The sequence below is a fragment of the Aptenodytes patagonicus genome, chromosome 5 (genome assembly GCF_965638725.1).
Source record: "Aptenodytes patagonicus chromosome 5, bAptPat1.pri.cur, whole genome shotgun sequence".
In the NCBI taxonomy this organism is placed as follows: domain Eukaryota; kingdom Metazoa; phylum Chordata; class Aves; order Sphenisciformes; family Spheniscidae; genus Aptenodytes; species Aptenodytes patagonicus.
In genome coordinates this window covers 78,186,998-78,204,242 of record NC_134953.1, presented here as the reverse complement: position 1 = coordinate 78,204,242, position 17,245 = coordinate 78,186,998, and the positions used below count along the sequence as shown (strand labels likewise).

General features: G+C 40.1%; 1 protein-coding gene across 8 annotated transcripts in view; it reads left to right on the top strand.

The window, feature by feature from the left end:
- Positions 1-17,245, top strand: part of PLPPR5 (phospholipid phosphatase related 5) — a 294,136-nt gene that overhangs the window by 226,932 nt on the left and 49,959 nt on the right. For 3 of the 8 annotated variants that reach the window (XM_076337818.1, XM_076337819.1, XM_076337820.1), the window contains 2 exons: positions 674-793; positions 10,799-11,905. In XM_076337818.1, coding sequence (XP_076193933.1) covers positions 674-793; positions 10,799-10,906 — 228 coding nt within the window. In that variant the 3' untranslated portion in view covers positions 10,907-11,905. The other 5 variants (XM_076337823.1, XM_076337825.1, XR_012995355.1 and 2 more) reach the window with 3 other exon arrangements.

Sequence of the window (17,245 nt, the reverse complement as noted above, 5' to 3'; positions counted from 1 at the left end):
ATCTGTCCCAACGTTTTTTCTTGTATTTTGTGATGTATATTGCATAAACTCCTTTGAGTAGCATGGCATCAAATTTAGTTGTGTTTTGGAGAAAATACGGTGGGCAAACATTGCTGCTCGGCTGAGTGTCCGAATTAGTAGAAACACTAACAAACTGGTGTATATCACATTCCTAAATTCCTGTGTGAGAGTCACTGCTGCCCTGAGCAGGTTTAGAGTTTAGTTCAAACTTGGGGATGGTCCTTGCCTTCTTATTCTCCCTTTCTCGCTCTCCATTTGAGAAAGTCTTTGCTGGTCAAAACTTAGATGGTACTGGCCCTTCATAGGATTGTAAGGTTATTGCCATATTCTGCTGCACGTGCTCTGGACGTCTATTCATGACGTTGCTAATAACTGGTATTCTATTATTTAGCTTTGGTAATGGATTTGCTTTTAGATAAGAGGGTTTTCTGGTTCTCAGATGATGAATGTAACAATAAATTGGTTGAAAGTCTTTTGTCTTGAAATATTAATTAAGGATTTTCTGTAAAACATGAACTTCACATTTCTGTGTTTCTACTGTAAGCTGTGACCAAAACTGGTGTCAGTTCTGCCTAATTATGGATGTTAGGATCAAAGCTCAAAAAAATGAGTTGTACCTTAGCTATTCTGTTTATCTTCTAATCCCTTCTAGGTTGTTTGTGTGGTAAATAACTTCAGAGGACGTCAGCCAGAACATGAACATTCTCATATGGATAATCTGGCCCAGATGCCCATGATCAGCATACCCCGAGTAGAAAGCCCTTTAGAAAAGGTAATGTCTGACTTTTTAAAAAACAATTAAATAAAATATAGCTTTCCTGGAAGGATGATCCCAAACTATATTGACAAGGGTGCCAAGGTAGTCAGATATAAAGTAAAGGGACATGGCAGTGACGGAGAAAGAAGGGAAGAATTAATTCAGAGACACTCCTTGACTCTTCATGTCACCTCCAAGAACAATTGCTACGTATCACTCCAGTTTACTGCTGTAGCCACTGCTAAGTCCATGGAGTCAGGCTGAGTAGATCAGAGGCCCTCTTTCCTTGTGTTCCTCAAGTAAGTTTGATTAACGCTTTGGCTGAGAGTCCACAGAGCTTGAAGTGTTTACAAAGAAAATCTAACCCCTGAGCCCAAGGGGTTATGCAATTCAGGTACGAGTGGCATTTCTTCTATTTCTTCGGGGTATGTCCTCAGGCTAGTGTAGAACATGGGATGCAGTCCCTTCTGGATCAGCTGTGGGGCTCATCATCAGGCACATGCTAGCCCCAGGACAGGGCACCCGCTTGGAAACGCTGGGGATTGGACATCTGCGCTAGCAGGGCAAACAACTTAATGAACGTGATAATAATAGAGAGTAACATGGGTCATACAGTAACTGCACAAAAGCCATGATCTCTTGTCAAAGCAAGTGGGATTTTGGACTGGGACATGCTAGTGATAGTCTCCTGGGTACGCCAAGAGTTTTTGCATGAGTAAGTATCGCGATGTGTTTAAAACTTCGTTTAGTTTCCTGTAATAAAAATCTGGTTTTTTTGAAGATGATGTTGTACTATGTAAGTGTTAGGTAAGATTATGTCTGAACAATTTTATGAGCAAACAAGCGCTGAAATAGATAGCATAACCAAATAAAGAAAACATTGTAGGCGTTTTTACCGGGGGAAAGTTTGAACTACTAATGGAAAGTTTGAAAGCAATTCTACTTTTTCTAATGACTGTATCTGTTGTTATTTATTAAAATCTCATGTGTTCTGCCCATGTTTGAAGATAGTAAACAATTCTACACTGGGTAGGGCAACAAAGTATGTTTCTATGGCATTCTTTTAAATCCAAATTACTCCTGATATTTTTTCATATTAAACAAAAGAAGAAATGTTTTTAACCACTTTCCAGTCTGTCTTAGTCACTTGGAAGTGGTGGAAGTTGTCGTTTAGTAAGAATTGCTGCTACCCCTGGGTTTGTTATTTCTTTCCTTGAAGGGAAAGAAGATTTCTTCAGAATGATCTAACATGCCTTTTTGAACCAAATGTGTCTAAGCTGCTTCTGCTGATATCTTGTCATAAGGAGGTCAGAGTCTCATTTGCTTGAACAAGCATTTAGATGATAAACGTGTATCTTCAAAATAATCCATTCAGTAAACTTTCTGTAAAACGTCAAAACAAAATAAGATGTCACTTGGCCTAGGACATACCACATTAATAAGAGCATCTTATTTACGTGCTAAGCTTTCCTGCAATAGAAGCCATTTCTGCAGCTCAAAAGCCATCATAGGTAATAAATGTACATTCTCTGGCTGTTGAAATTTTTATTTTTTTTTTTTCTCTGGGGATAAAGACCTCATGTTAACTTAGTGTTTCTACCTGATTTGACACCTTCTCGCTCATGACGAACAATGTTCTTTTCCTGAGACTTGGCCTAGGCAAGGTTGAGATGTTGTGGGGAAAGCTATGGGACAGTGGGAAGGGTGGTGGCAGGAGTAATATTTGCTCTGCTTGAGGATGACCTCTACCATTTGTCAACTGCCCAGGACTCTGTTATATGAACGAGCTTCCTTCCTTCTGAACCCGTATTCCTATGGCAGTAGAGGGTAGCTGTTTGCTGTCATGGAACTTCTCTCTAGCTAATTAAATTAGGGTCTGTCCACAGGGTGTTACACTTGGTGAGAACCCAGTGTATGGGTTCATCTTTGTGCTGCAAAGCCTTTCTCCTTTCCAGATAGAGAGGATGAGATGGGAGGATGATAACGTGGAGACTTTGCTATTTGTTGGGAAATGCTTTCTTCTGTTTCCACTCTCAGAAAGTTTAAATTTGAATTAGCAAATAATTGATGAAAAAGTTACTTACACGTGAGTGCTTTAGGTGTTGAGTTTTTGTGGATTTTTTCTTTTTTTTAATGCTTAGTCTAAAGTTTTAGATAGAAGCCAGATGCTGTTAAATAAAAGGCACTAAGAATAGTGCTTACATGGAACTAAGGTCTAAATTGAGCTGTCTCAATTAACTACCATCACTACAAGAATTATTAACTTAGTCTTTGCTTTTTAAGTCCCTTCTTATTTTACATCCTTTGTTCTCCTCTGGAGAGAGAGGGATGCTAAATAATTTGTGTGCTACTTAACTTGCACATGGCTAAAATAGGCAAAGGCACTTTTCACTACATTTCAGTTAGGGCTGTTCCAGTTCCATATTCTGAATGCACATACATTTACATTTGGCTTATTTTACATCTGTTTTTCCTTATTCTCAGTCTGCAAGCTCCTGTGCCAGTATTAAAGACAGCTTACTGTCAGAAATTAGCTACTAAGAGTAGCACAAATCCTGACTGACTGAAGTTATCATGGGCTAAGGCAGTGCTAGCACGAAGCAGTGCAACTCTGTTATTGATATTTGAAAATAATAACTATATGGGTATCTGGGAGCGAGCAATTCAAAGATGCTGTCTTAAAGAATGACTTCATTAGAAATGCCTACCAGATGGGACCTCACTTACTGCAATTTTGTTATGAATTCACCCGTAAATGAATAAGCACATGGTGCATCACACCGACCTGGAAGCACCTTATTTTTGTGTTTCCAGATCTGCTACTTGCTATTCCAGTGCTCTTTCCTGAATGCTCTTGGCATGCTTGGCATGCTTTCTGCCACTATCTGAGCTCTGGTGGAGGTCAAGAGCTACATTTGAAGTGTACTTAAACAGGAATATGTGTACTTGTAATATTCTAAATTGAGCTGCTGCTGGTGAACGGCAAGGGTAGATCACCGTTTGCATGACACTTCTGTTTAATTGTGGTGCATGCAGATGATTAAGCTGTTCTGCACGGTTACCCACTTCTCATGCACTCAAATAAGTTGTAGCTGCAGAGTGTCTCCTTGAAGAATCCTTGCCAGGGCTGGCTCAGCAGTGCAGACTTATATTGCTTTCACCTTAACTACATTCATCCTCAGAATTAATGAAAAGAATGAAAGCCAAGAAACCTCATCACTCACCCATCTGCTCCTTTTTCTCTCCTGTCTCTGACCTTGTTCATCTCTTACAAGACAATTCATGTTTCAGTTAGCTGGCACTCTCCTACAGAGAGGAGGCTCTCTTCCTACCACAGTCAAGGTTAGACACTCCTTTTGCGAGAGTTACTGGGAAATAGGGGTATTGTGGGTGGTACCTGGAAGAGTTTAAAGCAGCTTCATCCAGTGCAGTCACAAACTATTTCTTCTGTTTTCTGTTTCAGGGGAGACTGACATTTTTTCATGCTAAAGTCACCTGAAATTGGGCAGGGCTTACAGAGGGCTCGGACACATCTTGTACTAGCTGCTGACTCTTGTAGCCTTTTTTCTTTTTTTTTTTTTTTTTTTTTTTTTTTTTTTTTTTAAATAAGTATTCTAGCTTTGAAAAAATCAAATACAAAGGGAACATGGAGCATTTTGGGACTAATTGAGGCAGTAGATAGAATACTGAGGTAAGAGGTTTTAGAAGGAAGTGTTGGGTTAGGAGAGGCACTATGGTTCATCTCCTGTGGGATGAGATGATTACTGTGTCTGATCATCAGCGCTTTCTGTAGCTGTTCAATATTACTTATTTGCACAGTAGGTTCTTTGCAGTGCTCTGTTTGACAGCTAAGCTGCATTTATCCCCAAAGTCTCTGCTGGCACAGGTTGCCCAGAGAGGTGGTGGATGCCCCATCCCTGGAAACGTTCCAGGTCAGGTTGGACGGGGCTCTGAGCAACCTGATCCAGTTGAAGATGTCCCTGCCCACGGCAGGGGGGTTGGACTAGATCACCTTGAGAGGTCCCGTCCAACCCAAACTATTCTATGATTCTATGCTTGGCATTCCTTCATAGCGCTACTTCTGTCAGCAGTGCCCAAACCATGTTCCCAAACACAGTCACCGTTCCTTGTTACAATGAGGTTTCTTATACTCCACCCATAGGACTGACTCTCCAGCACGACTGTGAACTAGAAACAGATAGTTTAGGCTCTCTCTCCCCCCTGCCTCTCTGTCTCTGACACAGCCACTTCTAAGTTTTAATGGTGATAAGTATTTGGAATTCCTCTCACAATATGTGACATTCTTGTTGCCTATCATACCAATTGCTAGTGACTATCAGGGTTAATTGTCTCGAAAATCTTGTTGAGTTTGACACTATAATTCTTGTTCTCTTGTGTATGTGCCAAAGGTAATGGTGGTGATAAAACATTTTAACAATAGTAAGTATAGCTATTGCAATGAATTCTGATAGAATTCTGATAGGGGAAGCTTTCCCCTTCTGTTTTTAAGGTATAATGTTTTTTCGATTTACTCCATCTTGATTATTCACGAGACGTAGAACAGCTTCTTCACAGTGTCAGAAAAGGGTATTTTTAATTCTAATTCTCAGTGTTACTGCTTTTTCCTTGGTCTTAAGCATTTTGGTACTAAGAAGTCTTTCATTGGTATGTGCACTTGGGTACACGCAGCGTGGCCTAGGGGGTCTGGTCTGGTCCCTGCGGCTCCCCAGGGAGACTGATCGCCTATCACTGAGCTCACAGGCTAAAAGCAAAACGCAAAGATGTTTCAGCTCCTCATACTATGGGCAAATGGGGGAGAGGGTTTGTGTCTATTTCTGTTGCTTCAAAATATTTTAGTTGAGAAGCATCCAAATAGTTGTGCTTGATGTCCAAAAGTGTACATGGGTATCCGTACAGTGTTTTAGTACATGTGTGTGTATCTCCAGGATGGCTCGACTAGAGTCCACGTGCTTACAGTAGCTTATAGGCAGGTTTTCAGATTTCTGTTGTCATAATGGTTCTCTCTTGGTAATGCAGTATGTTAAAGAAGGTATAATACAACATTGTTTTGCACACAGAAACACATACCCAGGAGAGGCGGCTCATAAAAGACCATAAGCAATTTTGTTTCAGTGTCAAGCATTTGAATTTGCATTCACGTCCTACTCTTCTGCTTAAATCTACTTCTGGGGGATTGCACAAGAATTATTTCTGTCTGAATGCAAACTGTGATCACCACATCTAACGTTCAAATAAAATAATACTTAAACATAGGAAGTGGAACAATATATTCAGTGTGACCTCCTCAAATGTACGTATTGTAGGTGTTACAGAATCAAGGTATTAGTAACAGTCAAGAAGATCCTTTGCAATGAAACTCCCTCAAAGCATGCGTCATTAGGTTCTTCTCCTGGAACATCTTCATATAAGATGTTTTGAACATCTTCATATAAGGCAATAAATGTATGTGTGCAAGAGCGCACATGAGTGTGTGTGTGTGGAATTGAAGCAAAGGCAGATGCGGTGTGGCGGCAGCGTTCTGTGCAGGTCTGCAACGTGTTAAATGGGGAATTTCACTTGAACTCATTCTTTTCTCTAACGACGTGATTGGTCCAGTAAAAGCATAAAATATACTTTGCTGACCCAGAGAATTGTATGATAACATTATTATTATTGTATGATAAATTGTCATTTGCCTGAACTACTACAGTAGTATTTTTCTATTTCTTTTAACAAACTCCACTGTGTGAAGGACTACAAACAATTTTTCAAATTCCTGTTTTCAAAAATGGAAAAATCTTTTTTAGGGTGATGACTATTTTTGAGTATTTCTAACTGTATTCATGAGAGGAGAACAAAAAAATTTTGGGTAAAAGTATTTCATATATATAATGAAAACTGCAAACCACAAAAAAGTTGTCACGGATTTTTTTCAGTGCTTTAACATAGAATTGCTTATAAACAGAAATGAATTAAAATCTTAACAGAAGATATACAGGTATGGATCGTTTCCCCCCAGAAACCTGCACTCGAGGCTTAGCCTTTAGCTTTCATTTTTCTGTTGGCGGTGTGAGAGCACGGTTGTGAAGCACGCTTTGTTCACGTGGTCTGACACCAGGCTGATACTGTCAATTTAGAATCAATAATACAAAAGCTGGCATGCCTGTCTGTGAAACTGCTGCCGTTGAGCAGACCCTCAGCATATTCTAATTCTTTTGAGTACTGTCGGGGAAGTCATTTCCCATGGGGTTGGAGAAGCTGAGGTCTTGTGCATGGTTTTTTTGCTTGTCTCCTGCATCTGTGTGAATCTGCTGACGGTGGTTAGTATCTCTCACTGAACTTTGTCACAGTAAATCTAAGCAGAAGTAAAAGAGCACAGTAAGCGAGTTGAAATGCAGTTATTGAAGAGGGATGCTGTTTGTTATTCAAGAGGGATGCTGTTTGTTTATTTTTTTTTCTGTAAAGTCTCAGCAAGGCTTATTTGTAGTTTTGCCTGAGACGATAACATATGAAAAAGCATGAATACCGAGACAGTTGCATGAATCTGTATCAGTGATTCTTGCCATCAGCAAGTGATTAATTCTGACCTAGTTAGGCATCATCCTGCTGAGTCCATTGGAAACGAATCGACAAGTCTTTGCTAGGGTCCAAATCAATAGCTCCGCGATCGGTAGCTTAGCAGTTCTCTCCGAGGGTTTATTGAGGAAGGGGGATTTTCTTCTGCATTATTATGTTCCATGCTCTGCATGTCCTTCCAAGGATGGTGACCTGCTCGTTTTGGAAGTGTAGCTGGCAGGAGTGTGAACCACATTCCCCTTTCCTAAGTAATAGTTATCCAGTCCTGAATTAATGCCACATGAAAGAGCATTTGGTTCTCTGCCTCACAGGCAAATGTGTGTCGCTTAGAGAAAGGGATAGCACGTAGCAGGACTTGAAAGAATTGATTAGAATAAATAACGAGGAATTCTTTTTCCTTTAATTCCTCATTTTTAAACCATCTTACTTATCAACAGAGTGAAGAATTTTAGACTGGTGCTAGTTTAAGTTGACAGGATAATCTTCAGGTCTAAATAAGGAAAAATAAAGTAAATACTGTGAAGAAAATGTCATAATAGCTGCACAGCGACTCCAGAGTCGTTGAGGTTGCCCAATGTATTGTCTTTCCTGTACTCAAAGCACAAGATGGCCAGCCAACTAAAATGCTTCGAAATGTTAATGTTTTGTTTTCCAATTAGGAAATCTAATTTTGCTTTTCTTCTGCAGAATCAAAATCTGGAAACAATGACATTTGCTAATATTGTTTACAGAAAACATTTTCGCAGAAAGTTGCACACCGATTCTTTTTTTTCCTAATGTTTTTTAAAAAATCTGCCTATGGTTTAATCATTGTTATTTCTTTAAAATGTATTCATTCTATTTTGGAGGAGAATGTACATAGATGCTTACTGTTTGGTGCTGTTCTCTTGTGAAAGCTGTCATAAAATACAGCACGAACATTGCTAGAGCTAAAATGCATATTATAGGGGAGGGGAAAGAGAGCTCCTCCTCCTGGGCACAGTACAGTTACGGCACAGCGAGAGAGGGACCAAAGCTGCCAGCCTTGTTTGGAGAGGGGGGAATAAGAGGCAGCTCTCCTGTGCTCCTACTCAGGGTACTTCTAAATTCCTTTCTGTAATGTGCAAATCAAAGATGCCTGCCTGCCTGCCTGCCTCCCCCCGCACAGACTGATAGACAAATATCCAGACGGTTTAAAGAAGAACTGAGAAATACAAACTTCTGTGGTGGCCACTGTTTCTCTCCAGCACTTTCTATGGTGTGTGATAAGGGATTTTCTGAAGGATTTAGAATGGCTTCCCTTAAGCAAAAAAAGGGAGATCTATCGCACTCTCCATGAGTTATCTACATCCCCCTCCTCTTCAGCTTACACCTCCTCTCTTCTGACTTTGGTCTGCTCCAGGAGGGGAGGTGACGAGAGAAATCTGCAATGCTTTGCATGGCATTATTTCCCTCTGTGCATTTTTGTGCTGGGGAACAAACACGTGGCTTAACATCAAGATTCCCTTTATTAATTTTACACATTGCATGTTCTATAAAAACTGGTGGCAGTCAAGGGCACTGTGTGCCTAAAGGGAATGTACAGTTCCGTTGGATCCTGCACATCGCTGTGCAGTTGAGTGTTCACCTACCAAATGTTTGCAGAGGCTTAGGTTAGAGCATGAAAAAGTAGCAAAGCTCTTTTGGGATGCTGTGGTTTTACTGTGTGGAGTCACATGTAGTATATTCACGTTCTGATACACATCTTCGTGTTCGTAAGAATCGTCCCGTTGAAGGAAAGAGGAGAATAACGTTGCAAATGAAGAGGACACTGTAGTGATTCTGAAAAAGAAATTTTGAATATGAGTTCTCAACTGCTGAATGCCATTTTGTTGTAGCATTTCGCTACTTGATTCTCTGCCATCGAGCTCATGGGGAGCAATTAATCTAGAAAAAAAAGGTAACATTAAAATTGTATTAAGACTGAAATAGAATATTATAATCTGTCGGAAACTGTCATTTTAATTTCTAGGAATTTTGCTTTAAATTATGAATAAGGTAGCAATAAAAATACAGCTAACTCAATTATTCACATTGTTACTTAACTTTAAAAACCCCATCTAAAATGAAAATACTGTAGAACCACCGCACCTAATTACTTTGTTCAGCGTACTTACATATCCAGTCTTCGGCGGTTAACAAAGAATTGCTATGGGAGTGAGTGAGAGCACTGCAGTGAAAACCAGTTTTATTTACATCATCCTTCAGTAGTCTCCAAGCATAAGGCTGTCCCTAAAGCACAAGAGGCAAAAATTTTCGCAGTGGCGACTGATGTCTATTTGTGTGGTTTCTGGGTTTTTATCTGTTTGTTTTTCCTTTGACTCGTAGAACCACATCACGGCCTTTGCAGAAGTCACATGATGTTGACGCTGATGTGTATTCACTCCATTGGACTTCATCTCTTTTCACAGCCCACACACGATAATTGCAGTGTATCAAAAATAAGAAATTTTTAGAAGTCCTATTTCTGACTTGATTTTTACATCATTAAAATGATACCAACATTTTGAAGAATTCTTAAATATTAAAAGGTCACTTTACTTTCTAGCAAAAATATTAACTGTTTACTTTTTGATGGAATGGGATGAACTGAGCACTAATTATATTTGTCTGACAATACCCTCTATTTTGGCTTCTCATTGTTTTTAATGGTTCATGTACCTATTCCAACAGTACTTCATATTTTGATTTGACTTTGGTTTTTAAAATCTACATTTTTAATTCAGCATGAACTTGTTTCCATTTGAGGAGATTTCAGTGTATAAAAACTAGACAAATATTACGTTCTGTATGAAAATGCTGTTTGCACATTGTATTACGCTGTATTCCATGTAAGATATCATTCAAACAGTATGTTATATGTAAGACTGGTGCTTCTGCTTTTGAAGAGAAAAAAAAAATGCCAATTTTTACTGTAATAAGTATTGTATCATAATTAAAAGTTTATTTATTTGGATATTTTCCTGACATAACTGTAGTTGAATTGTTGTTTTGTAGTTCTTGGATGTCTTGGATGATATATATGTATCTAGGTTAAAAGAAATGAAAATAATATAGAAAGTTTGATCATTGATATATTCTTTATTACTAATGATATCCCATGAAGGGTTAAGGGCTCCATTCTTAGCTCAGCATATGTGATGGGAAGCCGTGCCACTCATAAATCGTTTAAACAAATAATTCAAGGAAGCCTGCATCTTCTCATCTTTGTTGTACACCCTGATATTATGCTGGGAGAATGGGTGCTAAGGTAAGAAGAGGGTCACTGGCTTAGCGAGGAAAGTGCATGTGAGTGTCTACTCTCCATTTTCATGTTGCAGCACTCATGGAAAAAACAAAATGGCTTCATTAATTTTCTTCAGCCTAAGTGACCAGGACAGGCGCACTTTCTCTCTACAAATCTTTCTATCTCCGTTTGTGTTTCAGGGCCATGTTCTTGCAAAAAAATCCTCTGTCGGTCTGTGCGGTGTTGACGAATTGATTTTCCTTCAACATCAGGCAATGTTATCCTATCTCTGTTATCGCTGTGAATAATCAAATTGAGCCTCCCCTTCCAAAGACAGCCTTGCTGACTATTCGTAGTGAAGTTGTCCTATAAAAATTGAGCACCAAATGGATCTGAGTATTGTAGATGGAGAAGAGGCTCTTAAGATCTGCCAGAAAGTTTTCCTCTGGCAGCAGCTGATGCAATGCTAGCGCTATAGACACATTGAGAATAGTAATGTTCAGTGCAGGCTGTTGAACATTCTAGGCCTTAAATTTTCCATAATTCAGTGTATTTCCTGTGCATTAATCATTGTTAGAAGATGTTTGAAACATAAGGCTGTAGAATCAGGTATATATTTTCTATGATGAATTTTAATGCATTCCCACACAGTCATCCAGGTAACACCTGCTTTTTACTTTTTATTTTAACCTCTGCTTTCACTGAAATACAACTACCTAAATAGTGCTTGGCAAACCGGGCAAGGCCAAGTCATCTTTGAGTGCGATAGAGCATATCTCACGAAGTCCTTGTGCTAAGCTGAGAATTAGAGAATAAAGAAATACATCAGTGGGGAGAAAAGTCCTAGAATAGAGCCCTTAGCTGTAACGACGTTACTTAGGTGATTGAAGATCCACCTTTATTAGACTATCAACTGTGTTTACAAAATCGTAGTAGGTCCAAAGTTTGTATCACCATGTTAGGCACACTTACCCTTCTCTTAGTCTAGCTATTTAGGGTCCAAGGTACTAATGATTTCTCTGTGTGCAGATTTAAATGAAATCTTCACTCATTTTTGCATGGTAGCAAACCTGCATTTTTTATATCTGATTTATAAGATTACCAAGAGGTTCTTTTATGTTAAAAGAGATGACTCTTTTTTAGTGTACTGTATATCATCGGCTTGTAACTGGTCTCTTTCTCTCTCAGGATCTTTCCCAGTCAAATATTTGGGTTAAATTTATCATATTATCTCTGTGAACCAGCAGTGAGAAAACAAAAAGAGAGACACTCTGCTGTATAATGTATTTTTAAATAAAATAATTTTTCATTCATATGTAGTGTATTTTTTTTAGATATCTGCTCTAGATATATTTGGTTGATAGTGTACATACAATTAAATGATGACTTTAAGTCAACTGCATTTGGTGATATATTTTCACAGTTAACCAGGAATCCCCACAGCTAACTGCCTTTCCTTAGACGTGGTTCTGGTGAAATTGAAAAGCAGGAGAGGAAGAGTCCACAGCCTGTTGGTGAAGGACTCTCCCCAGGATGTGGACCGGCCAAGCTCCAGACCCTACTTTGATTGATTTTTTTTCAGAAGTGGCAAGAATTTACCTCTCCCATACCTGTACTTCTCCACTGCCCTGGAGCTTGGGCCTTCGCTCTTCCATTCTGGACCCGAAAAAGCTTTCAGTAGGAACAGTTTGCCAAAACAAGAGTAAGTTGGCATTTTCTGACTAAAATGGCTTTTTGGTGGTTGATTTAAAAAAAAAAAAAAAAACATCCCAGTGAGGAGCCTATGACAAACAAGCATCATCCCTCATTCAGGGAATATTCTGGTGCAGGGTGGTTGCTAATAAAACCACTGTGGTCGAACCATTTCAGTGGTTTTGAATGCAGCTGGTTTTATGATCCTTCTGGACCTTTTCTGTGTGTACTTCAGTGAAACAGCTCCACTCTATTTATAAATGAGATGTTTAAGAAGCATCTCTAATGCTATATGCTGCTGTGGTCCTAAAAATGGAATTCATAAGGCATATGGGGACACCAGCTGGGCTCGTATCCATACCATTTTAGATTCCCTTATATGTATTCTGCTGTTTGTTCATAATCGTGAACTGCATAAGACATACGGTGATAGCATCTGGGCTCACATCTCTTCAGCTTTTAAAAATGTTCATTTTAACAATATGTATTAAAAGAGGATAACATTGGTATTTTTCAGCTGCAATTTTCTTTGCTTTTTGCTGTCGCCTTCTAATTTTGTTGCTGTCCAAGATCACAGTGAGTGCGACAGTCCATTTGCACATTATGTTAGCAGGGAGCTTTTTATATTCTTCTGAAGTCTAATTTTGGTATTTGAGGCTTGCCATGCAGAAAGCAGAGTGCACTACATTTTAGGAACAGATAACCTGAGTCTGTTTTGATCAAATACATCCCTGGCCATCTGCATAGCCTTGGCCTTGGGGACGCTCAGGAGCACGTGCAGGCGGAAGGGCGAGCAGACCTCCAGACCTCTCAGCCCTGCAGCACCTCCCTCCGAGCACACCAAGAGCATTTTCACCAGGCTGTGCCTCTGACAGCCAACTCGACCCCAACACCAGACTTTCCTGCTGTACACCAGCACTTTTCATCTCCCGTCGAGTACCTTTGAGAAACTGGGGAGATCAGGCAAAATACCACGCCCTCACCCCGAAGCGTACTACAAGCACGACTGCAGCTGGAGCCAGCGGCTGCCCAGTTCTCACTTGGACAAGTGGAAGGCCAAATGAATGGGAACCTATCGTGGCTTCATTTTTTGGCCTCCTCCTCCCCTTTCTAGGCCTTTCGGTTTTCAGGGACTTCCACAAAGGAAAGTAAAGGAAAGCTTCAGAGTCTCTCTGCCCACTCGAACCTCCGCTGCGTGCCTAGGGTTGTGCAAGCTTTACTCTTGCTATTGGCCAACAGGGGCTTTCCACTAAAACACAGTGTTGACTTTTTGCCATCTCTCTCCTGTGTCAGGATGGCTGAAAAAGCTCCTTGGGTTTTCCAGGCTTGACCTGGTGTTCTGGGAAGAGGAAACTGTGAACACCCCAGAAATACTCCTGCCAGGGTGGGAATTGGAAGCCCTAGTGTGACTGTGTGATAAGCCTGGTTGTTTTCTCAGCACTTTCTGAGTTGCCATGCCAAGGTACGACTCCATGTTTGCTAGGTTTGCTTTTGATACGAAACTGCCTATATTTGCCTCATCATGAAGCCCCAGTCCACTTCCAACACAGAGGATTAGGTACTTGGTTCCCTGCTCAATACTGGAGCTTGTTCTCTCTCTGTAGAGAATCCTAGGAAGCACAGCATATCCTGTATGAAACCTGTCCCCAGTGTCTGATGAACGCTATTCCAGACAAGTTAGTGGTAAGATAGCTGTCATTAAGGCTAGCTTCAAAGATGCTTAGCTCCCACTTGCCTAAAAGGATGTCATGATCCAGGCGTGTTTGATGATCTGGATGATAGCTGGAAGCGATATAACCGGCTAGTGCCCAGGCTCCAACTACTTTTTTTCTGAAGATGATGGTGACATCCAGTTCTCTGCCTATCATGTCCCTGAACTCAATTTTTTCCATTCCAGTTGTCAGCTCTTGATACTGCATTCTGCTGTGAGATGTGATATTCACGAAGCATAAGGGGAGAGCGGCTGTGTTCATTGGCAGACCATTTTAGATACCCTTACGTGTCTTCTGCTCTTGGTCTGTTATCACTAGCTGCGTAAAATGTTTGGAAGTAAGTTAATCTAATTGAATTAGGACAATTTAATTCTGAATAAAAGTATACACCCAGAGGTTTTGTATGATTCTAACGAATACACAGCAAATCTCTAGCTAATTCAGATAAACCATCCTGAATTGTCCCGTGTGGACAAGTCCTAAGCCTTTTTTTTCCCCAGAGGAGCTCTACTGTTGTAATATCTTCCCCTAGTGACTACAGCCAGAACAGCGTGTGGCAGCCAGTTTCCTGAAGTGATCACATCAGCAGAATGATCATCTCTAAATTATACAGCTGCTAGTGGCTCCGTTAGTGGACTGGGTGCAGGGGGCTGCTCTTGTGCTCTGAAAGTGATTGAGAATGGGCACAATGGTAATCTCCATCTGTGAAATTACTGGGTCCATCCTCTAAGATGTGGGCTTCAGTAGAAGCCCCAGTAAAGAGCTTTAGTCCCCCAAACCAAATTCTTCGCACCAGTGTTCTCGTCTGACAACGTTCAGATCTAAATAAATAAATAAAAATAAGAAACCAAACCCTTTTTCTGACAAATCTCTCCCTAAATAACAATGTTATACCTAAGTACATCCTCTCTGCAGCTACAGGAAACTTGCAGCCTTGCTGGCATTCTTCAGTGTGGTTCTGAATGTGCGATCCTTGAGTTGTGAATTCCTAGGATTGCTCTGAAGTAGGTAAATAACCCTAAAAGAGAGAGCAAACATGTCTACAAGTGTAAAAGAAAAACTAAAGAGCTAGAAAATGAGAAGGGGATGAATTTCAGAAGCAGGGAAAATGCATTCTTACACTCTCTAGCAAATGTGCCAATGTGAATTTTTCTAACTTAAAGTATCAATACTTAAGTGGATGGCATTTCTACATTTTTTAAATACTGCAGTCGAAGAGAACTGCTGCTCTTAGTCTGCTGTTTCATCCTCTTTTGCTACTGTTGCTTAAGGAAGCAGCTACTCTTCCTTCCTTAGCAACCTCTATTTATACAGTAGCAACTGACAACTTAAAGATATTCTATTCAAATATTCTAAAAATAAGTCTGATGTGATGAGAATGAAGTGCTTTTTTAGGAAAACAAAAGAAAAGCCCCTTTGGCTCTCGTTGAGGACAAGGGACTTGAAGCTAATCCTAGTCGGAAACACCAGGAATAAAACAAGACCCTTGCCTTTTGGCGATACTTTGCATTGCTGTCAAGACAAGGTGATAGATCTTTTCTGAGATTAATACCCGTTTTTTTCTGAGCAATTAGAGAAAACTTTATAAGGATGTAGTCTTGGAGCATGTAGTCTTCCAGAGAGAAACAATGTCCTTGGTTTTGTATTAATTATATTTATTCTGTGGAGTCACAGTCAAAGGCAGTGAACAGCAGTGCAGAAGAGGAGGAATAGAAAGACTAAACAAACTATATATTGTCGATGGAGGGTGAGAGCTTTCCCACGCTGAGTCTTTTTAGGAAAGAAACGAAGTGAGTGGGGACTTGATGTCAGCTGATCATGTGAGAGAATCCTGTCATCCTGGGTCTCCTATGGGAATGTTGCCTGCTTATAATGTATGCGTTTCAGTCAATTACCACTTTGCTTAGAAGAACAGATAATCATGAAATGTTTGATCTTCAGTTCTTTGTCAGATTAAGAGAAGTCGGTACTCCCATGGCATTGGACACTATGCTGCTCCTTTTTATTTGCTGTCTGATGACCTGCCTTCCCTGCATATTTAAGGTAAAAGGCTGTGTTCTGCATTTTTGAATGGATAAAACGGAATTTTTCTTCAGGAATCTGGTGATCTGCATGTAGAGGTTAAGAAAATCTCTCGCAGGGGTGTAATTTCTTTTGAAAATTGGGATTTTAAACTCTTCTGTTTCTACAGCTTCTACCTGTACACTGCTGTAAACGTGAAACTAAAAGCTTCTCATAGTTGAGGGGAAGGGTCACCTCTGCAGGCTCAATGGAAGAGCCAGCTTCTAAAAGTCTTGAGCACTGTGGTGGGAGATACCACAAGGTTTTGGTCACCTACAAGGCTGTTTATGACCTGCTTGATCTCAAGTGCGTGATTTGATTTCCAAACGTACCACTCGCTTCACTGTGGTTGTGGTTTCAGTTGGAAGGAAGATCGCTGAGAAAGATACACGTCAACACAAAAGAGAACAGTACTAAAACTTTCCTCTTCCTCCTCACTGGCCTTTGGTATACCTGCTCCTTTTGTTATATGGCTCTGTGCTCTGTCTTCGCCTTTTCACTCTGCTTCTGGCATTTGTCATTCTCATTAGATGTTACATATTGCTGTGTCACGTTGTGTAACAACCAGCGGGTGTAGCTGGACTTAGGCCTTGGCCAACATAAAATGGATTTTTCAGGTGCAGGTATGAATATGAAAGTAGAAAAATGTGATGAGGTACCAATTATTTTAATGGGAGTAGAGCAACAGCAGACAATGAGATTGTTTCAGAAAAATACGGAGGGGAAAGGAAAATTTGATAATAAACGTGAGTGAGATAATCTAAGCTAAAGGCTTAAATCTGAATACGAGTGGAATTTCAAAGGATATAACACTTTATAGACAGTGGATGAGAATTTCCTATACAGCTGGTAAAGCAAACAGATCATACTAGATTAATTCACGACACTGCAGATCCTACAGGTAGTGGTTTGACAGTCATGTTTACAGGCACAAATACGGCCTGAATTTGTGACGAGTCACAAACTAATGGGAGAGCAAAGATGTGCAGGACTGTGTATATCATGCCTTCTGCAATATAGCAGAAAAGAAAATTGGTCAAGAAAGGACTAGATACTGCTCGTCTATTCTGGTTTGTGTAACTCCGGGTAGGAGTCAGGGGACTTGTTCCAGATTTAAATAGGAGACATAGCAGGGTAGTTTTGTATCTTTTTATCATTTACAAATCAGACCATATATTTGTT